Below are 25730 nucleotides of genomic sequence, written 5' to 3' on the forward strand. Positions count from 1 at the left end.
ATTATACAAAGCCTTCAATTGTAATAACAAATTTCTATCTTGAGCTTTTAAATTTTCCTTTAATTGTTTCCAAACTTTTGAACGGTAGTGCATGTATGTGAATTTAGAAAACACTGTAAAACAATACTTATAATCAAAAACAGCATTTAAGAGCAACGAATAATATGTCCATTCCACTCCTGTTCCGTCAAATTAATGGATGAAAATGTGAATTTGTAAATAATCTGTGTAACCATTAAATATTGAACTGTTCATATTACCCGACTCGGAAAGAACCATTTGCAGGAATTGAAACACCAAAAAATCGCTGTACATATGTGCAATCACAAAAAATATCCTTCTTTCGATTGAGCAAAATTATTTCCACGACATCCGTAATAAAAATGTTCCCAAATTCCCTTAAAAAATGGAATACCGATTACATAAGAATTTCAAATTATTTACAGCTTAAAGATGGCTTCAAAGAATAAAATACACGAGCGCTACCGAGAAAATGCCCATTAATGTCCCACATATTATTTTTCCCGTTCCTGGAGGCATATTCTCTCACTGACAATAAGTACGCGACAGGATAATAAATTCCGTAGGAATTGCTTTATCATATGCAACGAAGGCAGCGCCGATATTTTCTCAGCAAATATACGATTCAACCAGCCGCCATAAATCTTGTCCCCCTGATCGAGTTTCACGCGTCCGCGAGGAACGCAACTTCCGAGATACCTACACTAGGTTCCTCCGTGGATCCTCGAACCGTGAGATCGCTTCTAAATATTTGTCGAGCGGACGCTCGCATTAGCGACGGGAAATACGCAACGAAAACGGGTTCGAGCGGCGAAACGCCGGTCATTCGAACGAAAGACCTCGCGCGGACCTTTTAGAACCAGACCTTGACACATTTTTGCGTGTATTCTCTTTAATTGTGTACTTTGGTGCATGGTGCCTCGGAAACCACGCGATTTCATGTCGTCGCGCGATACCGTTTCCCGAGAATTTGGCACACCGTTCCATTAACGGGAAACGTTCTTTCCATGTTGTCCGCCATTTTGGTCCAGACACCAAATTTTCTTTTCTTTCACTTACAAGGGAAGGCACGGAAGTGTCCCTCTCCGATTTTGATGAAACTTCGTATGTCTGTTAAACAGTCAAAAATAAGGAATACGTATTTTTTTTCTATCGGCTGAGACGCGACTTTAAGAAGTGAAACCACCCCTCAAAGTTTCGACCCGAAAGCACTATCTTGAAAACCAGAGGAGATACATGAAAACTTCTGATGGACGAGGTTTGCGGTTTTTTATGTAGAATAATATGGTGTGTTCCCGTAGATACCTAAATTAATTCTATTAGAAATAGGAAACAATTAACTAATTCTATCAAAAATAGGAAATTCGAAAATCGAAGAATGATGTTTCTACAATTTTTATAATGTAAGATTTTTTCAACTACTCTTAAGTTCCATCAACATCAGAGGTCATTGATAATATTATTATATTTAGTCAAGAACAGTTCTGTTGTAATATTTAACATCTTCTGTTGACAATAATGATACCTGTTAATTTGAGATAAATAATCATTATACTCTTACTATTTTTAATCCGTGAGCGTCGAGGTCTCATAGCTCAATAAAAATTTAAGGAACAAGAGTATTTAGTAGTAGGTAACGAGCGTTTAAACGTTTCGCGATACGGTGAAACGTGATTGGAATACAAATGCGAATGCGCCTTAATTCCAGTGGGCCGAATTGATTAATATTTGGCAAAGCTGATCTTGATTCAACCGCGTGCATTAGTAAATTATAATCGGTATGGACCCGTTATTAGAAGTACTTGTTTATGTTACATATATATTTTTTATTTAGCGAGGAATTGATAATAATTTACATTACAAAATTTATTAATCTTGTTTTATAATGAATTAAGCTATAATACTTGTTAAATCGATCTATATGTACATTCCTATACCATAAAAAATAAATTAAATTTCATACGATCAAAATGAAAGAACTATAGAACTTTAAAACAGAACAACTTGTTTAAAATTGGTCCAAATGACTTGAGCTCTTTTGTAAAGTTAGAAACAGTAGTTTACTACATGATGTGTAAAAGAAATTTGAAAAATTGAAAATTTCATCACTATCGTGTACTAAAGTAGCTAAAGTAGCTATGAGATACAAACGATTAAAAATGTCAAAAATCACAGTTTCTCGTGACTTTCAATCTACAACTGTGGTAACTCTAACAATTTTTACATCTTTTGATGCCTGTCGCTCGTTTCTGTATCAACCGATTTCAATGAAAGTTTCAGTACGTATATAACTAACATAAATCTTCGATATATATTTGTTCAATTTTCAGAAGAATTTTCAAAATTCATAAAGAAATATTATTTTATCATAAAAATTGAAATTTCCACATTTAAACAATTAAAAATGACGAAATACTTTTTTTTTATCTTTTATTCGTTATTCACAACTTTTTATCTAGATAATTAGTTTGCCCATCTTTGATTTGGAACAACATACAATTCCAAAATCGTGGGACCGAAAACGGGCGATTTTCTCGCCGTTAAATAACAACACGCAACAACAAACTTGAAAATCGCGGAACGGATTGGGATAAGAATAGAGGAATAAAAATTTCTCGCGGCGACTCTGGCGCGACTCTGGGTCTCAGCAGACGTCGTCCCTTATCGGGAGCAAGGTGCCCGAGTGTCTGGCCAAGTAGTTTGTTCTGTATTCGAGCCAACTGGGGGTCTCGTACATAGAGGAACCCCACCCACGGCCGCCCCTATGCCCGGCGTTCCTCTGTCTACCCACAGTCAGGAAGTTCTCGGCCCAACCGGATAACGCATTCCTACCGCGACGTAAACGTTAAAATACCCCCGGTTGGTGAACGGGTTAAATGCTTGGTGCAACGAGTCGCCATTGACAAACCTCGACTCGAGGTTTAATGAGACGAAAGCTTATTTGCACGAGCTTCGCGTTTACCCGAGCCACCTCAAAGAGGCTAGTAACCGGCCTTACATATTTTCACGAGGTTTTACGCGTTAGGAATAATTGTTTTTCTATTTTCACACTGGGTTGCTTTGTGTGAAGGAAGTTAAATCTGGAAAGAATGCGGTTCTCTGGTATTAGACGTATACGAAAGTAATGGCCGCCACTTTTAAGTGGGCATTGTGGATTTATTTTTTGGGGGCGGGAACACGATTTTTCATTGGGGAAGTGACGAAACGTTGTAAAAAATGAGGGATGTAAGTTCGAGTAACGAAAATTGTAGTAGTTGTTCGATAATGATGAATGTTAGACAGAAAAACAACCATTAGAGTACACGTAATATTTTAGTTACAGTAAATGTTTTTAGTTTGTTATTCTGTACTCGACTGCATCTTGTGTGAATGCACAAAATTTAAATTGTGTTTGTCTGAATTACTCCAGAACAATGTACACTGCCGTTCATAAGTAGATATTAGGATACTAATCTGTATGAAGAAAATGCGAAGTTTCATTAAAATTATATTTTTTGGGCCACTTTTACTACTTTATGTTAGCGTAACATTGTCCATCGAGCTTTAGTATGCCCTAAACAGTATTGTATTTGTTTCAGACTTTCAACAATTTCTCAATGCCTTATTACACCTAGGTATGTGATATCAGAGCTGGATAAAGTGTAGAGAATAAATGTTTCAAATTCTTACTATTTTGAATAACAGAGACTATACAGTTCAAATAAAATAGTATTTTAAATGGGAAGACAAATTTCGGAAAATACATTTTTATTTTAATAATCGGGAGTATAGAATTAAATATTTTAGACTTGTAATTTAAATATGTACTCCAAATATTTTTTTAAGATAAAAATAGGGTGAGGTTAAAAATGATATTATAATGCAAGAATCCATAAAGTAACATGTAACAGGAGATAAGGAAACCATTTATAGTCAGAAACGTATTGTATGTTATATCACTATTTACAACAAAATTATTATTTTGAATGATTAATTGCTGAAAAATTAATTACTATTTTTACAACTTAATGTAGCCACGAAACTACTACATTTTTATACTTATACACTGTATTTAAAATAAAATGGACCGTATACTATTTATTATACAAAATATATTTTTTACCAGCTTGATTTCATATTCAATAAGTGTCCTGATACATACTTATGAATGTTTGTGTATCTCCATAAGAAAGTATGTAAAGACTATTAAAAATGTATGTTTCAAAACACAGATAAGAATCTCGTTCACGAGACTATTAAACGCGTTGCATACCGTAAACAATTTATACCGGAAATAACCTTGCATAATTTTGTGTAAGGAGAATTATGCAGGCAAATGGTGCAAGACAAACAGTCCGCTTAATTGCGATTCTTATCCTTGCGTCGTGAAATATGAAACAAGAATTGGTTGCACATAATGGTACAACTATAATACATTTCCTGTAAAATAATAATAACCGAATTCTTATTAGAAGTCTACACTTCTCTAATCTGAATTGACATTTTACAAATAACAGAATGTAATTCATAGGCAGAAACGTAGAATAGAATCAGCGCCGGATCAAAGGGGTGGGGGGTCCATGGGGTTGTAGCCCCCACGTTCCAGAGGGCTCTGTTCTGTACCTTCCATTTTCTTATAATGAAATGTTATTTAATTTTATTGAAAATTAATTTCAATTTTTGAAGACTTATGTATTTTGTTGTACTGTGTTACCCCCCCCCCCCCCCCCCTAATAGAGAATTATTTCTTTTCTTAATTTCTCTTCTAGAATAATTCTTTCTTTAGAATAATTGCCCTTTCATACCCACCGATTAGTCCATGATAAGCGACATATTTCTATTTCGTTGGGGTATTTACTGTATGTTTTTACCTATCGCAATGGAATTCGAGGAAATTTCTCTTGCTCATCGAGCAAACTCGTCACGCGCGCGAATCGAACGAGAACTTCATTGTTAGTTATGCAAACAACGGCCTTTTACTGCCCATTTTTTCGTTCTTGCCGAATGTCAGCGCAATTTGGCGAATAAATATAAACTAACGTACGTGAGAGAAAAATACTTTACAGAGTGATGCAAAAGCAGCCAATGAGAATTTCATTTTAATATGATGGATTTTATGTATACAGATTTGTAAACAATGTACTATATTCAATTGTAAAAGGTAAAAGACATTATAGATCGTATAGGAAATAATATATTAAACACATTATATGCAAGTTGGGTCATCCAAATCGATCCAAAAAATGTTTCACATCAAAGTTGAGTGATTTCGAGGCGGAAATAATTTTGTGCAAATAATATGAAAGTCAATCTTGTTTTTTAACATAAATATCTTAATATTTTTTTATATGACATAAGTTGCGTCAACTACTATATTAAAAAATACATGATTTCATTTAAAAAAAAATTTGAATTAATATATCCTCTATACGTCTACCTGCAGAAAAACTACTTACATTGAATTATTTGCCCCTTTAAACCATTCAACTTTCTTTTGAAATATTGTTCGGTCTCGTCAACGGTTTCGAAGCTATTCGCAGGGATCGATTGAAATAATCTCGTACATATAAAAACTAAAATTACGCGTAGAAGGATGACGAGTGCTAAAAATCATAATACAATATATTACTAACGATCGAAATGATTAGATTGTTCTATAATAAATATTGTGTTTGAACTGCAGAGTGTAAGTGATTATAACATATATCTTGAAAAGGAGATTTTCAATGGAAATAATGTCCGTCTAAATCGACAAATTCTTGCCAACAAATTACAACCTCCTCGATTCCACGTTTAATGATTTCAAGATCAAATAAAACATTACTATGCAAAAGCCTAGTATTGTAACGTACTTAAAACACGATGGACTAAATGTACCTACTCCGAAATTCAAAATACTTCCTAAAACGTCCTCAATCGCCTCGAATCAAGTCGCTTCGTATCGCGACACCCTGTATTTAATAGACGAACGTGCGAAGGCGACTACATACCTAGTATACCGCGGATAAAAAAAGAAGCTCGCGTCAGGTCATCGTAGGCGAGGCCCGCAGAGCGAAATAAACGAGAACGATTGATCCATGGCTTCGACGTTTCAGCCGAGGACGGTGATATAATTGATCCGGCTGGGATTCTTCGCCGTCAGAACGACGTGTCTGATACAATTAATATTTCCTTAGCCCCGGCCCGTACACGTCTGTCTTCCAGGGAGTCTTGATTGGAGGAGGTTCCAGAATTTTGGTCAGACGACCAGACTTAACCCAGACATTCGGATGCAAAATGAACGAACGATTCGGTGCTGACGGAATCAAAACGTTATTCCGACGACGACATCGTTCGAGGGGCGGGAGAGAACAGGGGAATTGAAAGAAGGTGGTGGAGAGGCAACGTCTTTACATCGGGTCTCATTCGCGAAAGGTTGTAGACCTTGCACCGTGTATTATTAACGCGATGTACATCGATTTTGTCTGCCTGGCTCCGTAAACTCATTTCCATTCCCGCGGAGTGCGGAAACGCAACTCGTCGAAACGAATCGATCCGGCCGCGCGAAGATTTTCCCCGACACCTGTGCCGCTCGCCGCCGGAGGAAACGAGAAAAATGCCAGGGGGCTCGTTTAACGGGAACTGTTCAGTTTGTAGGGTCACTTGCAGCTAGGCGGAATCGAAAACACGATTTTGTTTTAGGGAGTTGTGCCTAGTCAGGAGACCGAAGAAAAGAATCATTTTTGGGAAATTTTTTCCTTAGAAACTGTAAGACCCGGTTCAAAAGATATTATCGTATTTGAAGTTGTGTATTTATTTATTTATTTATTTATTTATTAAACGGGCAATAAGTTCTTTGATATACATGTGCAGACAAAATATAAGTAACAAAATTAACGTATGTAATTATAAGTCAGGTTTGAAAGAAAAGCAAGAAAAAGTAATGAAAAGTATATCTCATAATTGTTTTATTTAAAAATATTTTTTAGTAACGAATTTGTGGTCAATTATGTCCCGAAGGTATTCTGAAAAAAATGCGATGTCCATTGATGCACGATACAGAATTATCAGAAATTAAATAATCAAGAAAATTTATTTAATATGTTAAATTATCTAATCTTTGAACAGAGGACTTTCCGAAATATTGATTTGGGACAAAATAACGGATGTTTTAACGTATAGTTGCGATTTTTGACAAAAACGTCACTCGTTTTTAGCCTAAAAAAAATATTTAACGAAAAAGAAGTCCTGTATTTTAGGGATACTCTTTAGAATACACTATTTCAAATATGGCAATATTTTTTAAAAGCCTTACAGCTTTTGAGAAAAATTCTCAAAAATCACACTCTTTTTCGGCCTCTGACTAGGCATAAATATTTAACCCTTAACGCGTTACTGACGTGGTGGTGACCGATGATCGGCGCTATTGATTTACACGAAGAAATATTGAATTTCTAAACAGGAACTTTAACGTTTTATAAATAGGATTAGTAATAGATTGATAATAAAAGTAATGAGTGCTGCAGTCAGCGCGTAAATCCTTATACTATTAATAACAAAGACCTAAACAAATGGATCTTATCGTAGCACTGTCCCAAGAGTAAAAATTGTGTCCATTCTATTTTTTTACCATCATCATGTGCATCATAAAGGAATTGCTAAATTTTAATTGATAATAATACAAAAAATTATGAATTAGTTTTTGAAGTAATAAACATTAATCAAAGTATTAAAAATAGAGCCGGAGCTATAGGAATTATAAACACTATATAAAATAGGACACGCAAACAGAAAAGGGAATTGGGTTTTCTTTCTTTACTATCTAGGCATTATAAATTGTCATAAGAGAAATAAATTTACAAACGAAAATTATTCGTAACTAAACAGCCCCGTCCATTTTTCAGATATTATCACCGTGACAACGAAAGTGGAGGAAAGAAAACTTTCTGAATTTAGATAAGCTAGCACTTAACTCTTCAGCAAGTTAGGTTGGATACCCTTAGTAGTATAAAGCGTATAAAGATACACAATCTCTATCGTATCAAAACAGGAGCATTTAATTAAACTTCAGTCTAAATTTTTCCAAATAAAATGTTTACTGACGGTAAATAGTAAACCATGTTTTTTTATCAATCACTCGTAAACATTAAACCTGGTTTGTCAATCCTAATAAAATTTCAGAATCAATATATGTTTATTTTATATAGACAAAAAAATAACCATATTTTACTAATTGTTGACAAATCGTTTCGAAAACACCTCTAAAACCACTTTGAACCCCGACAAGCGAGATCTGTCTACTAAACAAATACGCGCAAGAGAAAAAGCCACCCAGTCCACGTAATAGTGGAAACGATCAAAAAACTTAGGTACCAATCCCACGCCACCATTTTCATTTTATCGAGTCAAAACAGTGCATAGTTCACAATGAATCGATCAATCATAACTTCTACCATTTGCAAGCTAAGACTAAATTGAAAATTAGCCCCTTTGTTAATATATTGTTTCATTCTTTCGTTCATTGTAACGATTGCATCGTTAAAACGATCGAAATTATACATAATACACGTCATATCCGTCAGCAAACGATTTTTCAGACTCGTATATACATAGAGTCAGTAACGAGACGATTAAAAATTATAAGAATGGCGGAAATGTCTTTTTATCATACAATGAAAGTTTAATGAAATATAACTCGTTTTAAGTAAAGGTAAAGTATATACGTGCATATACTAGTGTACAACGGAATTATTCGAACGACAGGATCTGTAAAAATTCGTTTCGATAAATTGAAAAAATTGCAGGTGCGCTGACAGATATCTTCATAGTGTACATGAGTAAACTCGAGAAAAAATTGAACATACACGAAAATTATGGAAGATTTTATCTTTATATTCGTAAAACCCTAATCGCTCGAATATTTTCATTACAAATGTCACAGTGGTAGTCGGAAAAAGATTTAAAATTCCTATTGTTATGTATATTTTTATTGTGTCTAGTTTAATTCTTTAGGTTGAATCTGATTATTATAAACAATAGACATTTCAATATTTTTACATAAATATCTATTATTGTCTTCATTTCATATAATGCGTACCACTAGTCAGTTGTTAAGATATAGAAAATTAAATCTTATTTGGAAATTTGAATGAAAAAAAATACTAAATAAAGTATATAAAATACTGCAGTTATTTGTTACTCACATTTGTAGCTTCAATTGCTATTTGTTAATTATTATTTGTTACTTGTTGTCTATTATTTACCGGTTGCTAAACAAATGTATACTGTCTCGCTACTTATTGTACCGTTGTAAAATTTGTATACAAAGTACTGATAATCGTTTAGAAAAACGATTTATTATTTATTTTGTACTTGTTTTTGCCAAATAAGAAATTATAAATTAATTATTTGTGAAATTATCGAAACAGATTTCGTTTAAATAAAACATCTTAGTGTTTATTTACAATTAAAATCAAATGTTTGTTTATTATTTACTACGAATTCTTTGAATACAAATTTTTCCAACACTTCTAGTATTCCAAAGTTTAGAATCACTTCCTAATTCATGAAAAGTAGAAATGCTCCTGTTAAACAAGCAGACTCAAGTAACCATACGTAATTACATTCATCAGAAAAGAATCAAAAGTTCAGAAACCATTGCTTTCAAGTGTTAAATATACCTGGTCTGAAAAACCTATATTAATAACAATCTGCAAGTGATTCTGATCTACATCAGTCTTCACGATAAATTGACTTTCATTAGAATCCCATATCTCTTTTACTAGATTATCCTTATTCAGTTCAGTATATCCCTCTATTAAACTTTCTTATGACCGCCACCGAATATCCCGTGAAGTTATTTTAAGAGATTGCTAACCCTCAAAGACCACATTATATTATTGTGGAGCAGAACGTTCTTTTGCCTACATCTTAAATACATAAGTAATTTAGTCACAAATCTTTCGATAAAACACCACAGCTCTAACTTCCCACCCTTTACTGTTCAGAAATGTCCGGTGCCTTCCCGAAGGACTGGGTCACCGTAATCCAGAGATGGGCAAAATCACTACTGAGATAAAGAGTTTCGAATAAAACATCAAAAAACTAGTTCGTCATTTTTAATCGTTTAAACGTGGAAATTGCAATTTTTATAATAAAATAATACTTCTTAAATGAGTCGACATTTGGCAAACAATTACTTAATCATATTAACTGTTTAAAGCTCAGAATGACGCCCACAGATACTGTAGCTGTTCACTATGTATTATTCGAATAAAATTGTGCCCAACACCGCCGTAACCCAATGTGGTCTTCGAGGATTAAAACATCGAAAAACCCCAAAGTTCCAAGCGCGCGATTTCACAGTACCAAAAGTCGGATACGGTGTTTCATACTCGAGGTGCCTCGACTTCGGTCGGATACACTGAACGAGCATGTTTTAAAAGCAATCGTCGAACTCACCGAGAGACGGTCCCATAACGTCTTCTCGAGACGATCGGTTCAGACTCCGTCGACTTCCCTGTGCATGCTTTTCGTGGCTAAACGTCGAATATTTTTGTTTTTCTATTTTTCTTTCTCTTTCACCCGAACATGACAGAACTCGCGGCGACGACGACGAAGGACTCACACGCAATCCGCACGAGCGTCGTAATAATTTCTTTACTCGGGCCGGCAAGTAACAACAATCAACGACGACGCTCCCGTCCGAGCGGGTCTCTCGAAATCGCGCGCGTGAACGAGCGACGACGAGCGAGGGTCGTCGCCGTTTGGCCGGGAAGAGCGACCACCCCGCTGTATATCTTCCCTTTGATGCCACGTGCTGAATCCAACGGGCGCCGGGGAAAGAGCGACGAAGAGGGATGAACCGAGGAACAGAGAAGGACAGGACGGGTGGACCACGTCGGCGCGAGACGTCGCGACGCCCACACCGGGCGCGACGCGCGCGCGCTCGCGACAGGGGGAATCGTAGGAGAAAAACCACCCCTCTCGATCGTTCGATCGCACGCGGCATCGATCCCCGCGAAGATGTACACGCGTGGCGCGCTTCGGACATCGATGAAGTTTCGAGGGATGATTTGACATTGGACGACCTTTCCTATTTTAGCATCTTAAAACATTGCTTGTCTTCGACATTTTTATGAAAGTGGAGACACCCGTGAGGCAGAGTTGGGCAAATTTTATTTCGACTAACGAATAACGAATAAAGTCCCAGGATTTATTTGCGAATAACGAATAACAATTTTATTCAACGAAAAATTATTCGTTAGTCACGAATAAGTCCTTATTCATTAGTCACGAATAAGTCCTTATTAGTTAGTCACGAATAAGTCCTTATTCGGTATGCCCGAATAAGTCTTTATTCGTTACTCATTATTCACGAATAAGTCTTTATTCGTTATTCGTTATTGGATATTCTGAATAACTTCGCAGCGAATAAAAGTCAGGAATAAAAGCGACACCGCTTCCCATTCATGGATAGGAACCCAAGGAGTACGATGTGGTAAGGGGAACCCTTCTCGACATAGAGATTGATGATTGATGCGCAGCTGGTGCATGCCGATAGTGCGTGTCCCCGATGATGTAACCTTTATTCGCTGGTTTCTTCGAATAAATTCTTATTCGCTGGTTCTTCCGAATAAATTCTTTTTGCTAAGGAAAAACTTGTTTCAAATCACCCCACGAGTCTCCCATTTCCGGGCCCTCCAACATTTTTGTTACACCCTGTACTTAACATGTACGCTGCGTATGTCGCCTATGGACGACATGTGCGTCTATAAACGGGAGCGGGTGTCGCACATGGGCGATATCCGTCTACTGCGTTTCATTTCGCCAGTATGTTATTCTTGGTACTACAGTTATCAAACACTGTCAGACACATGACAAGAATGAGAACAAAAACAGTTAAAAATATTTCTTTGTTATCTTATAATTCTTCCTTGAGTTAATAAATAGTAATCATTTAGTATAAATTAATTCAGCTCCCTGGGAACATCAGTAATTTTATACATAGTCGTAGCGAACGAGTTTAGGGGAGATTCTTGTGTAATCTAAGGTAAAATTAATCCTTTCGGTTTAATAATTATACGATACTTTTACATCTTTCAGACTACTGACTATAATGTACCTCAAACCAATAGTTTCAAAGCAATTTGAATATATTAAGTTATTGAATAATAAATGTCATTTTTCAACGCCCCTCATTTTGTGTACCTACCTAAGAAAAGTGTTAAACATGGGACCAAGAAACTTGTGACACGTTGGTAAGAATCTATCGATTAAAATGGATCTTTCTTCGATTAAAAATTGTCTGTTCGAAATAAAAGATAATCGTTCGAACTCTACAGTTCAAAATCGACACTTATTATGCAATAGCCTAACAAGAAGATGCCCACATTTTCGATATTTTTTTCATTCAAGTCTTCGTAAAATTAAACAAGCCCTATTCGCAATGAAAAACTGCCTGTTCGTGGAATATTCGATTCTGTTCTAATTGCATGGTTTCGACGTTTCGACCCATAAAAGGCCCGCTAATTTGAACGATAGTTTCAAACGATAGATTCATCCAAACCAGTGACAGAAGTTGAAAATGCTCTGACTTTATTAAGCGTAACTCGATCGGCTCGTAAACTTTGTCCGCGTCCCATTAACTAATTGTTTTCGCAACGTTATGGTTTCCCCGGTCTCGGTAAGTTATGGAAACGAGGCTGGCCGGTGCATCGGATATCGCGCAATTCGATTTCCTACGTCTTCGAGTCCCTCCGTTGCTTTTTACCCCGCGTGCTCCGAAAGAACAATGAAGTATCCTACTTTCCATTCGTAATGGCGATCCTTGCAAATATTTTTAGAGTATCTTCCTCGAATTAATTAAATCTACTGTATACTACTTTTTATATATATTTCATTATACATTATGCATTAACGAATTGATGAAACAATCGATTCAAAATACACCCCTGGAAGTATTTATTGCACTAATCATATATTTCATGTATTTAATATTAACTTTATTCTTACGACGAAACTACGGATTTTATGTAAAATACGATGAAATCAAATCCTTAGTAAAGTGCAACGAAATTTTTATATTACTTTAAATTCAATATCAATTTCTGTAGAATAAATCATTTTCTGTTTCGTTGCAACGGTTAGAACTTATTGTTAGTGCTCAAATACATGAATTTGCATAAACTCCTGCGTTTAGTTATAACAAAACTTGAAATTAATCTTCTGTGGGCGAACGGTACAGATACAAACGGGACACAGTGAGCGTATGCAGGATTATTTTGATCTGTAGTTCCTTAATAAAATTAACGTAGATGTTGCCATTCAAATTTCCATTGGTAAAATGAGGACCAATAATTTTATCACCTGTGATACCGCACCATACGTTCACATACCATTGTCTCTGGTATTCAACCTGCCGTAACCAATGTGGATTTTCTGCTAAATGCATGTTATGTAAATTAACATTCCCGTGATTTGTGAATGTTGCCTCATCAGTAAATAACACGGTATTAAGAAATAACTCATTGTTTTGGATCTGATGTTTAGCCCATCGACAAAATTCAACACGATTTATGTTAATAAACTTTATTCAAATCATTATTTTAGTACGTTTTGTGGGTTAACAAATACTATAAATACATAAACACATGCATTCTAGTAGTAATATTTGGTAGTGAATGTTTTTAGAACAAATAGATAACAAATTAGAAGATCATAAATAATTGTATTTTTAATTGTTTAAAATTTTATTCCTTATTATAGATATTTTATATAAATGATATGTACAAAAATTAATTATTTTAAAAAATTTGATCAGTTTTATCATTAAACGTAAAACTAATGCTGATAAGTGGTGTATATATTGGAAAATATGTACATACATATTAGGAAATACAACATTTTAGCCAAGAGATCATTGAACTCGTAAATAACAAAGTCCGATCAAGCTATAGTCACGTATATACATATACATGTAATGTTCAACATATTTAAATTTTTACTTAATAATAAATAATAAAACGAAACCAAAGGGTGAATATTAATAACAAAAACATTTATTACTCTAGTTGTATTTTTATCCTTACGTATATTTAACGAGTAATTAAATAACAATAAAGTTAACAACTTTTTGACCTTTAGATAAACCAAACTCTTGTTAAAACTTGAAACTGGTTATGTAAATATCCATTGTAGAACGAACTTGAATCGCGTTCTTTTTCATTTGTGCAGATTCTGTAAAGGACGTCAAAGCGAACATTCACAGAAAATGTCTAACAATCTTCGTTTTACAAGGGAAAACAAGTTTCTGACATGGGAGCAACGACTGTTTTACGAAAAAAATGGTTATTTGGTATTCCGTCGTCTTGTGCCGCAGAACATCCTAAACCATTGCCACGAAAGGTACGTTAATAAATAAAAAAACAATTAGTGTAATATAATCCGTGAGAAGTGATATTAAAAATAATTGTGACATATCTATGTTTCTATATTATAATCAATTTAAAGAGCTGTCACTAGTTTCCCAGCGAAATTTCGATTTTATCATCGCTAATCAGCGCACGCACAACGGTTACACATTTCTGTATTAATTATAATTTAGTAATATCATGAGCTCGGGATTTAAATTATCAATCTTGTTACTATGTAACTCAAACGAAATTGTTACTAATAGTGCCCGCCTCGTTAATACTTTTAACTAAAAATCCTCCTATTGAGTCTATAAGTAAATTTTTGCGTTTTAAATTTATTTTCATTAAAGAGACTTTATTGTTGACATGATTAAATTGTACATACTTCATAGTATCTATTATTTACTTTAATAACTATTATGAAATTTAATTATTATTGTTATTATTACTTAAATGTTTAGTCAATTTCAACACAAATAAAAATATTTATAATATTTTACCATCACTAATAATAACAACAGTTAAATGTCATTACTAATTATATGTAGTCATTAAATCAAATAATATTGAAAAATCTACATTTATCGATGAAAATTGAAAAACTATATTTTCCTTTATCACTGATGTATATAATTATTTTAACAAAATGTAAGGAATACGTAGTTGTAACTCTTCAAGGACATAAAAAAGTATGCCAAATGCACATATACATACGTATAAGTTAAGCACAAATAAGAATAATAAATATACATAATATTCACAAAAATTAATTTGTTTCTTAACTTTTATCGGTAAGCGTAAAACTGCATAATGTTAATCGTGAAACGTCTTTGATGAAGATAAACTTTGAAATTGTGTATGACTGATAAACCAAAAACGTCGTATTATAGCGGGACACGTTATCAGTGTTTTTTGTCTCGAGCGTTTTCATAGACAATTATGTACCTTTTCAGGTTCGACGGCATCTTGGCTGGCAAAGTTCCACACAATGGGATGACCGTAATGTACGACGTGAAGGACAGAAAATCCGTCAATAAAGTGCAGGACTTAGCACACGACAAAGTTTTCCGGGAATACATCGAGTATAAAAGTGTCCTCGATATTGTGGAAGCCATCACCGGGCCAAACATCATGGCCGTGCACAGTATGCTGATCGCGAAACCACCCGACATCGGATTCGGGACTTCCAAGTAATATCGGCTCGCTTTTTTTCTGTTACTGAATACGAGAACATCCAATATTACCGATTCCTTTCCCTCCCAGATCTCTTTCTTGCCTATACATATTTACGTTTTCGCATTCCCAACTTCATGTTTTGTGTACTATAAATTCTCTTTTGCTAAAGCAGGTGCACGCGAACTAACTTATTCGGAGTAATAGATTTTCGATAAATTTTGCTTTGCATCACCTAACCAGGAAATGAATACGAGGTGTGACAATAAAGTTTCAAGAATACTTCATTTAAAAATTATATTTCAAAAATTAAACAGAGGTGAGGTCATCGCCTTCAAGGTACATATCTACATATGTAGCATATACCCTTAAGACTGTAGACGCGTTACCAGCGTTGGATCCATTGTTCGTAACATTTCTGGTACTCACTTCCTGGTATCGGTTCTAATACCAGTGTTCTGTTACGAAGTGTGACAATAAAGTTTCATAAATAATTTTCTTATCGTCAAAGTGAATGTAACTATTTACATTGTCGCCACTTTGATGGAAACAAAATTATTTGCGAAACTTTATTTTCACACCTCGTATATCAGGATTTATCGTATTTGAAGAAATTATATTGACTTTATGTTAAGTAGTTTAACTCTATTCTATAATTCTGTTCTGTATTCTACAGGGAACTAATGTTCGGATAATCGAGAGATCGGTAAAAAACCCGCATTAGGTCCTTTAACACGTTCGCTACTGCAATTTCTCTTACGCACTATTTTTGCAGACTGTAGTGTCCATAGTTTATTTAATAAAATCTATTTCCTTTACTAAATATTTCTAAAATGCATTACGAGTTTAAACAACAATACACTTAAATTTTGTTCAGTTTTTCTATCGAAACACAGACAATAAGGACTTTCACACATATCCTACTACTGTTGATAAGATTTAATCTTTTCCATTTAACATTTCACTCTGAAAATTTTCGAAAAATGATCATGAATTTTGCTTGCCTTATGGTCCATATTGTGGAAGAAATTTGACATATTCTTTGGTAAAGTGAATCTAATATAGCTGAGCAAGTACATACTTACGAGGAGTGCTGTATGTATTGATAGTGCTTTTCGAATTGCAATTTGGACCCCAAAGAAGGATATACGTTTTTCGGGGAGTCAATTCGAACACGCAAGCAGATTTTTGTCGATCCTCGTAGGATCCGGTGAAATACATACATGCTTTCCTTCCAGGCACCCGCCCCACCAAGACTTGTATTACTTCCCGTTCCGGCCGGCTGATCGGATAGTGGCGTCGTGGACTGCCATGGAACCGTGTTTTCCTGAGAATGGATGTCTTTACGTGTCTCCTGGCACGCATGCACAGGATCGTTTGCACAAACACGACTATCCCCCGGGAGCGGAGCCAGGATCTGTCAACAAATTCTACCACGGCATCCTGGTACGAGTTCGAACGCAGTCTATCACCTCAAATCACGACATCCACCTATCGTTTTTCTATTTTGAAAGGACCTTTCCGAGCCGACGAACTGGGTACACCTTGAAATGGAACCGGGTGACACGGTATTCTTTCATCCTCTATTAATTCACGGGTCCGGCGTAAACATGTCAAACAGAACGAGACGGGCCATTTCTTGCCACTATGCAGCGGCGGAGTGCCATTATATCGATGTGAGTTTTAGATTGAAAAAATGGCGTTATCCACTTTTTAGTGGGAACACCACGTTACAGATATAGTCCACCACTGCTAATATAGAAGATATCATATATTTGATACACATACAGTGGTGTCGTTATAATTATAGGGTCAATGCAATTTTTACGAAGTTCTCTGAAATAGGAAAGTGAGCTATAAAAGATAATTATTTTTTATTTTTATATTTAGTTTTATTTTCATTTTAAATACCAAACTATCTGCTGTAAAATCATTCGATGGGACTGTGAATAAATACAGGTTTAGTACATGTATTTATTTAGTTGTTACACTTTAATTCAGAACGGTGGCTTGAACTAGCAAAAACGTAAAAAAGCAGTTGTGCCTTAGCGTAATGAAAAAAGGCTCATTGTTGTCATCATTACATAAATTATAAACAATGCCACGAAGCCGAGAACTTTCAGAACAATCATGAAATTCCGCAGTGGAAAATTGCAATTGTTTTACACAGATCTCGGAATGTAGTTATAATTTTTTGAGAAAAAGAAAGGCAAATTAGGGACAGAAAATACATTCCGACAAATTGTCGGAATTTTCTTCTACCCTTAAACGGCTAGTGCTAAATAGAAAAAGTACGCGACTAGGGGCTTCATTGAACAATGATTTCAACTACATAGAATGTGATCCAAGATTAATAAGAAGTTGATTGGTAAAAAGAACAGGCACAAATACCTTAAATATTTAAAGCAACCGCCTCTCGACAAACGTCACATCGAGTTCCGTTTGACTTTTACGAAAGAGTTCGTTTCATAGTCAGAAATGTGAGATGTGTGCAAATTCGATGGCGAAAAAAATTCAATCTTGGACGGGCTTAATGGCTTTAATCAATATTGGCATAACTTGAAAAATAAAAGAAAATCTCATCTCGACGTCTAGCGGAGTGACGGCATGTACATCAATTAAATTGGGTGGAAAACCAAAAATAACAATCATAAATGGCAAAATAAACACAAAGACGTTGTACTTTGTTAGAAGAGTATTTATACCATTTATAAAGATGGTGGAGGATGACATTGCAATCTGTCAGCAGGACAATGCTCCAGTACATGTTGCTGCTACCACCAAAAACTGATTTCATCAATACACAATGAAACCTTTGGAGCCGCCATATCAAAGCCCGAACCTCAATTCAATAGAGAACGTTCGGGCAATATTGACATGAAAAGTCTATAACAAAGAAAAGCCAGAAATTCATACAAAACACGAACTCTAATTAAGTATTCAATAGAAAAACATTACACAGAATACTATAAGATAACTTAATTAACAGTACCTATTCCACAAAGACTAATCAATATAATAAAAAACAAAGGACGTTCGACAGAATATTAAATAAAACTTTTAAAGTAAACTGCAATTTTTAAACGTTTTAGAAAGTCCTTATCAAAATCTTCGTGCATACCTTTTTCATCGAAACAAAATAATATGTAATTTATATACCTCATAACGTAACTTGCCTATAGTTGATGTAAATAGCAATCAAAGAACACTATCAACAATAAAAACACCATTAACGTTAAACCTACCGAACCCCTCAGAAGAGTAGAAATTAGAACGGCAAAACCGGTCATTTGACCGGTCATGTGGTGGGTATATTAATTCCACGGTTTATTGGAACCTATAATTATTCACAGTACTGTAAATATATAAAACATTCAGCTGAACGGAAAATTTTTGCGTTTGTTTATTATTAGGTATGTTGGGGTATTTCAGAGTAGTTGTTGGTAGTGTTTCAAATTATACTGCAATGTTAAATATTACGCAAAAATTGTGTATCTCTGGGAAGGGAGAGGAGGGGGCCAAAATCCAATTTTGTTCTTGTGGTGTGAGGCAAAAGCCACTTTTTTCCATCCAGGGGGAGGTGAGCATGTGCCCCCCTGGCTACGCCCATGCTCACGGCACTGCAACGACAAAACAGCTTGCCCCGCAACCCCTCCAGCGAGAGGTTCACCCTGTATATCTGTACATACATATGTATACTGTGCTTTCACTTCTTTATTTACCTGGTCGAGGTTGCGTTTGGGCCTAGCGGTCGTGCACATTTGGTGACCGTATTTTTACAGACCTTGTTATACGCTCACCTGTCCTTACTACCTCGACGCTTTCTCCGAGTCTTCCCGCATTTTCAGTACCGTCACTTGCACACTCTATTTTTTTTTTACTGTGTCTATCCGTGTCTTTTTAATTCTTTTTTAAACTTATGCAAACCTACACAAAAGAACAGGCTGTGATAGTTTTGAGTCCAAAAGCGACACGTTATTCTGTCACGCATACGATCCTTCTTGTTATTCTATTTGTTGAAATAAATTACGTCGTCTACTAATACCCAACATTCACCTCACCCCCCATGCCATTATTCCAGCTTTGCTTACCTCAATAGGTCATCACTGAATTCATCGTTGTTGACCTTAAAAAACTTTGGAAATGGAACAATAACATACTTCTTTTATCCCAACATACTCTATGATAAATATGGTATAAATTTTTTTTCAGTCTTTTCATAAAATAAATAGTTTAAGCGTTTATCGTGGAACACCTAATACATTTCAGATTACTTGTAATGTACAGGTAACCGACACAGTCCAGAAGGGTATCGGCAAAGAGATCATAGATCACGTGCGTAAAATGTCACCCGGTGTCGAAGTCTGCTACGAAGACATATGGCGTTTCAAGGCCAGCCTCGTACGCGGAATTCAATCGTCCCTATGAAGAAGATCGTACGCTAAATTTGATTTGTATTTCAAGGTGGTTGCACGTGCGAATAATAACTAATTGACATCAAAGCGTGATAGTTGCACGGTAGTAACATCGTGTCGTTGTTCGGGTATACGATTAGGCAGATGGGAGAGAGAAGGGTAAGTAACGGCATGACAGAAAAAGATGCAACGACAACAGGGTTGTCGCCATTATTATTTATAGAATCAGTATCACGCCGATGTCTTTGATGAGAATACGATGGTTGAAACGTGTAACAATGTTTCGAATGTGGATCTTTGTAGGTATTCTCGTAGCGAACACTCGCACTGGAGGTGCGACACGCCGCCAAGCAAACCTGGAAGCGGTCTAAATTGCGGAGGCGTTTCTTCACCGCATCTTGGTCTCTATGCACCTTATGGTTGTCTCTAAGCAATCCTAACAGCATATCCTTTCTTCCTTTTATTTGCTGTTGATAACGGTCTCTTATTAATGACTTGAACCATAACTTTAGTACATTTATAGATGGGACTTCTTATAAGCGTCAGACGCGCGTGTTGCTTCTGAACTGGTATTGAAGCAATCGATACTCAAACATCACATGTGAAACACAATTGCATAGAATAATATACTCTCATAGATCTCAGTCCGTCTAGATGCACACAACACATATGTCTACACTAGAGATCCCTATTTCACGTGTATTTCGCGTATACGTATCTTAGTACGTGTCATTTTAAGTACACGGGTACACGTGTACTATTTCACATATATTTATAGACACGTGTATTAACGTATCTGTACTTTGATTCGTCTTCATTTTTAGGATACAGTTACTAATTTTCGAAAGCAAACTATGGTTATACAAAATAGATACAAAAGTAAATTCTAAAACTAAATATCCGCACAATTCACTGAACAAGTTTTGTTAATAAAAATGATATTTTAATATATTATTGTATCAACAACCTCGAAACTTGTGAAACCATAGTAAGAATTAAAATAAAGATGCATTGATGCACAGGTAACTAAATATACATGTATTTAAATGTAGATGAAATACTTAAAATGACACATACTGACATACATGTATGTGAAATAAACGTTGAAAACCATTATCGCCAGTCTACACGCACGCGGCTGACGCTGACAAAAAATCATAGATTAAAAGAATTTAAAAACCACCTTGCCAGGATGTAAGCAGCAGGAGACACAATATTCATAAATTGCACAGCACCCATGGTCATTACACGTTTTACAACTATACCTCTCTCTCTTTACCATGGACTTTTCTTCATTTTTCAGTAGATCCTTTTGCTCTATAGTACAGCAGCCATTTGGCAGAATATCTTGTCTAGCACAGACAATACCTCGCTCATCAACTATTAGAACTTTTCCCTAGTAAAATAAAATGATTAATGAATTTATTTAAAGAAAAGCTACACCTAAAGTAAATTGAACAGTATAATATACTTGGACAGAATTACGACACGGCTGAGTTACAATGTCGCTGTCATTTAAGTTAGATATTGCTTCCATATTTAATGCGTTATCATTTGCCTCTTGATCAAGTTCAGCCTGCCACAATGGTGGCTTACCAGACACTTTTAATTGATCCAGCAATACCTCATCATCGGAAATCAGATCATCATTATTGTCATTAACCATCATAGCATCCATATCGTCAAGATCATTATCTAAAGCTAATGTTTTTCTCTATGGATGAAATATTATAGTCTAAGTTATAGGTCAGACGTAGATTTTTATATTAGTAATTTACCTCGTTACGAAAAAGCGAAAAGGCGCAGTAGGTGAGCGACAAAGCAAAGATCAGTCCAAGTACGAGGCGGCGTCTAATGATTCTGAACAGACCACCACAACTCAGCATCCTTTCCACTTTTTGCAATGCACTCTCTCGTAATTTCGATCGACATTAAATCCCTTGGTTAGTTTTCTAGCACATGATTGCGAGATGACTGACAGCACAAAGTATCTTCATTAAATTCTTTATTTAGTAAGATTCAATGATTCAGGAAATGTCTATTTAGTCATCGCAGCGCGATAAAATGCTAATCGAGCAAGGAAAAATGTTCAAATATGACATAACCGTAACAAAAACAATAAGGTAAAAGACAGAGAGAGAGGTTATGTTGTCCTTCTGACAATCTCACCGCAAACATTTGTGAAGCGCTTACCGATTTCAGTGCGCAAATGATAAAATTGCTACTGCATGCATGAACCTCGTATCGATTTACTGCACATTTAATCGGAAAAACTAAAATTTTCTTTTTCCTAAATTACAAATTTATCAAAATTCTTTACTCAACGCGTGAAGAACAACACAAGTGCGTTGACCCGTTCAACGTGCTCGACAGGCATTAGAGTTAGAGTACGTGATTCAATGTTAGATGTCACTGCTTATCAAATGAATAGTTTTCATAAAATATTCACAACAAATGATACTGTTAACTTTTTCAAATGCAAGTTGTTTGTAAACTTTTCACTTTTAAGTCATGACTTCTATCTTTTTAAATTAATTTGTTACACTATCACTTTAGCCAACTTACAATTAATCAAATCACAACTTGTCCATTTCAACTTATGTGCTTTGTTAACTATGTAACAATTTCTTTCGTCATTTTTTGAAATCATAAGTTTTTTATAGCAGAGTAAACGTTTTTGTTTAATACCAACTTTTTTGTTTACATCCGATAAGTATTTAAATAATTGTTTCAACATTTTATAACTCTACAACAATAAACAAAATTATTGACATTTCAAATACAATTGCAAATTTTAACAGTTTCATTTAATTTTTAGTTTTTATCCATAAATATTCGGAGGCATTTCTGAAATGTATTTGGGAATATACATATTAATTTTAAAAAATTATGCGAATATCAATACAAAGTCATAAAATGATAATAACGAAACATATCCTGAATTTGCAATTAAATTCACAAAAATATTATAAAATAGTATGTTTTATGATTATCTGGTATTGTATACATTATTTGTATTATTTTTATAATGATGTGGTGCATGGACTATTTGTATTATTTTTATAATGACGTGGTGCATGGATTATTTGTATTATATTTATAATGGTGTGGTGCATGGACTATTTGTAATTATTATAACAAAAAAACGTATGACAATAATTATTAAAAAGTTACGATTTTTCAAATTATGTATATAAAAAAATATTCAACAAAACTGCATTACGTATATTGATATTCTTTCAATCCAACTTTATCGTCTTTCCTTGCCAATGGACCTTTTTAAGACTGCATTAACTACCGCTTCTTTCGGTTTAATTATGTTCGATCAATGATTTCTCTTTAGTCAGTGTACGTATATAGAATTTTTTATGAGAATAGTCAAGAAAACGAAATATAACTCATCATACAATTTTCGGACAATTTTAAAGTTTCTTGGACTACAAATTACATCTTTGAAATGAATTTCGTTACTACCATATATGTATATATGTAGCTTAAAAAACAATCGAATCTGTCATTTCTCAACTAATGCTGTATGTCTTGCATGACACATAGGGTTAAAATTTCACCCTGACAGTAAGAAAGAATACTGAAAATAACACACAATTAATAACAAATGGAAAGAGAGAAATATGTACAATGACTTTTGGAGTAATACAATGGATACTTTCAATAGCAGTCTTTTGTATTGTCATCGGCATCATTGCTTTTTCTGTGATTCACCTAGGCAGGAGGGATTTTATTACTGCAAATATTACACAATCGGGTACGTTCAAAGGATCTGAAATATTTATTACTTATAAATATTTATACAAATATTCATTTTTTAAATGAAGAATCTAATGAAATATAGTAGAGTTAAAATTAACAATTATAAATTAATATAAAATATATAGTGGGTAAAAAAAATACTAGCACACGCCCATAGTTTTAAACAAATTTTTATGGATCTTTACATTATGTCATAAAAGTGTCTATTATTTTACTGTATTTTCAATAGTAGCAAGCTTTCAAAAAATGTGCTTCTTATCACTGTATGTATATTTTACATTGTATTTTATTCATTTACTAAAGAAGACCGAAATTTTCTTTATTCACTCTATGTACGAAATACAAATACATACTACATGGTGTGTAAAATAAATATTTCTATGGTTATCAGATCACTCAAAAGTCTAATGACCAGATCAACCGTGTTAGACGAGTGGAAGATTAAATAAGATTAAACTAATTCATCACAATATTAAGTGAGTACAATGAGATGTAATCAAACAACACAGTTTTTGGAACTGTTTCTTGAAAACTGTTCCTGTTAACTCTAGAAAGTATATCACTGATTCAGAGAGAATACAAAAACCGTTTTTATGAATTAAATAATTTACAATATATCTGATACATAACAAAAAATCAAATCTACAAAAAGTAACAAATATAACAAATTTTGGTAATAAACCGTATTTATCTTTATCAATATATTTATAATCTAAACTAGTAACAGAGAAAAATATTCATTTCTCCTTCTTTGACCAGAAAATTATTCACAATTCCGAATGATCGTAAAAATTTACTTCTTTAGTAATCGACGCGACACGAATCTCATTAATGGAGACAGTTTCTTTTCGTAAAACCTATAAGCTTTTCCAAATGTGGGTAAAGTCTTATGCTCTTCTGCCGTTTGCCCTCGGGTTGTAAACCTCCAAACACTTTACAACCTCCATGAACAAAGCACCGATGGCCTCCTTAACTCCATTGTATGATGGTTTTTCTGTTAACCGTCCAATATGTGCACTCGAAACAGAACTGTTCTTTGTATTCTGTCTTTAACAGCTTTAAAACACGCACACATGTACACTTATTTGGCGTAATCAACTAGATATTCTGAATGAAATGTTTATATTTATTCCTCTTCGTTATCGAAGTGTTTAGTGCCATTTCAAGTGTGTTGATAAGTGACACTTGATACCGGAAACATAAATTCTATGACAATCAATGTACATTTCGAATTTAATCTTATAATAGTAACTGTAACTGCTGTATAAAGTTTTTCTAATACGATATATTCATAACCAAACAGTGTACTTGATGTATTTATGCCATAGTTAAAACGCTGTTGAACGGTATTGTAAAAAATTGAATTTCCGACGACTATTGTTACCTATTAATATTGAAAATATCTAAATGTCATTGTTTCACAATACTATTGTTGTAATTGGAGACTTTATAACAATTTGAAAAATTGTGAAAAAAACATGATGTATTAGTTGTACACAATTTATAATTATGAAAAATTCAGTTTTTTATATTAATTTACGAAGCTAGACTTAAACTAACGGTTTATTCCCTTTATTAAGTTTGAAATATACTAAGAACTTCACCAATCTTCACTAAAATGTATCTCATATTGTGTTTTACACATTTACGTATAGTATAAATTGTAGAAAATTCACGGTTTATTTATCATGTGTATGTATATGTAAAATTTCTCAGTTATTGAACAGACATTTCATACAATGCTTCAACAGTCTTTATTTCGCGGTAGAAATAATATTCTAATGTTAACACTTACTCAACATACAGCAACAATATATTCAAAACATTAATAATGTACAATGCAAAGAAAATAGTATTTTAACAACCATACCAAACAAATTTATTATGTACAAAATAATGTACCAATAAGATATTCACAATTTTTTAAGTATAACTGCCGTTTAAATTAAAAATTCCACCTTATTATTCCGCTAAAAAT

At 34.3% G+C, this 25730-nt stretch overlaps 2 protein-coding genes across 2 annotated transcripts in view; one reads left to right on the forward strand and one right to left on the reverse strand.

Moving 5' to 3' along the window:
* Positions 1-20051, forward strand: part of LOC107188743 (phytanoyl-CoA dioxygenase, peroxisomal-like) — a 96920-nt gene extending 76869 nt beyond the window's left edge. Inside the window, exons 2-6 of the mRNA XM_015577089.1 lie at positions 14215-14385; positions 15347-15583; positions 16805-17012; positions 17081-17242; positions 19854-20051. Coding sequence (XP_015432575.1) covers positions 14252-14385; positions 15347-15583; positions 16805-17012; positions 17081-17242; positions 19854-19994 — 882 coding nt within the window. The 5' untranslated portion in view covers positions 14215-14251 and the 3' untranslated portion in view covers positions 19995-20051. The remainder of the gene's footprint in view (positions 1-14214; positions 14386-15346; positions 15584-16804; positions 17013-17080; positions 17243-19853) is intronic.
* LOC107188742 (UPF0454 protein C12orf49 homolog) lies at positions 20013-22221 on the reverse strand. Its single transcript, XM_015577088.1, has 5 exons — positions 22175-22221; positions 21760-22048; positions 21453-21695; positions 21165-21377; positions 20013-20448 (listed from the first exon to the last, which is right to left on the reverse strand). The coding sequence occupies exons 2-5, from the start codon at positions 21865-21867 to the stop codon at positions 20026-20028; spliced, it is 987 nt and encodes a 328-aa protein (XP_015432574.1). The 5' UTR covers positions 21868-22048; positions 22175-22221; the 3' UTR covers positions 20013-20025.
* Between the last annotated feature and the right edge of the window lie 3509 nt (positions 22222-25730).

The sequence above is a fragment of the Dufourea novaeangliae genome, unplaced genomic scaffold (assembly GCF_001272555.1).
Source record: "Dufourea novaeangliae isolate 0120121106 unplaced genomic scaffold, ASM127255v1 scaffold108, whole genome shotgun sequence".
NCBI classification, from domain to species: domain Eukaryota; kingdom Metazoa; phylum Arthropoda; class Insecta; order Hymenoptera; family Halictidae; genus Dufourea; species Dufourea novaeangliae.

Coding starts and splice junctions, on each gene's coding strand:
- LOC107188742 (XM_015577088.1), bottom strand. CDS start 21,867: ATGCTGAGTTGTGGTGGTCTGTTCAGAATCATTAGACGCCGCCTCGTA. Junction 21,696..21,759: donor TTTCGCTTTTTCGTAACGAG/GTAAATTACTAA, acceptor TTTCATCCATAG/AGAAAAACATTAGCTTTAGA. Junction 20,449..21,164: donor GCTGCTTACATCCTGGCAAG/GTGGTTTTTAAA, acceptor CGTTATCAACAG/CAAATAAAAGGAAGAAAGGA.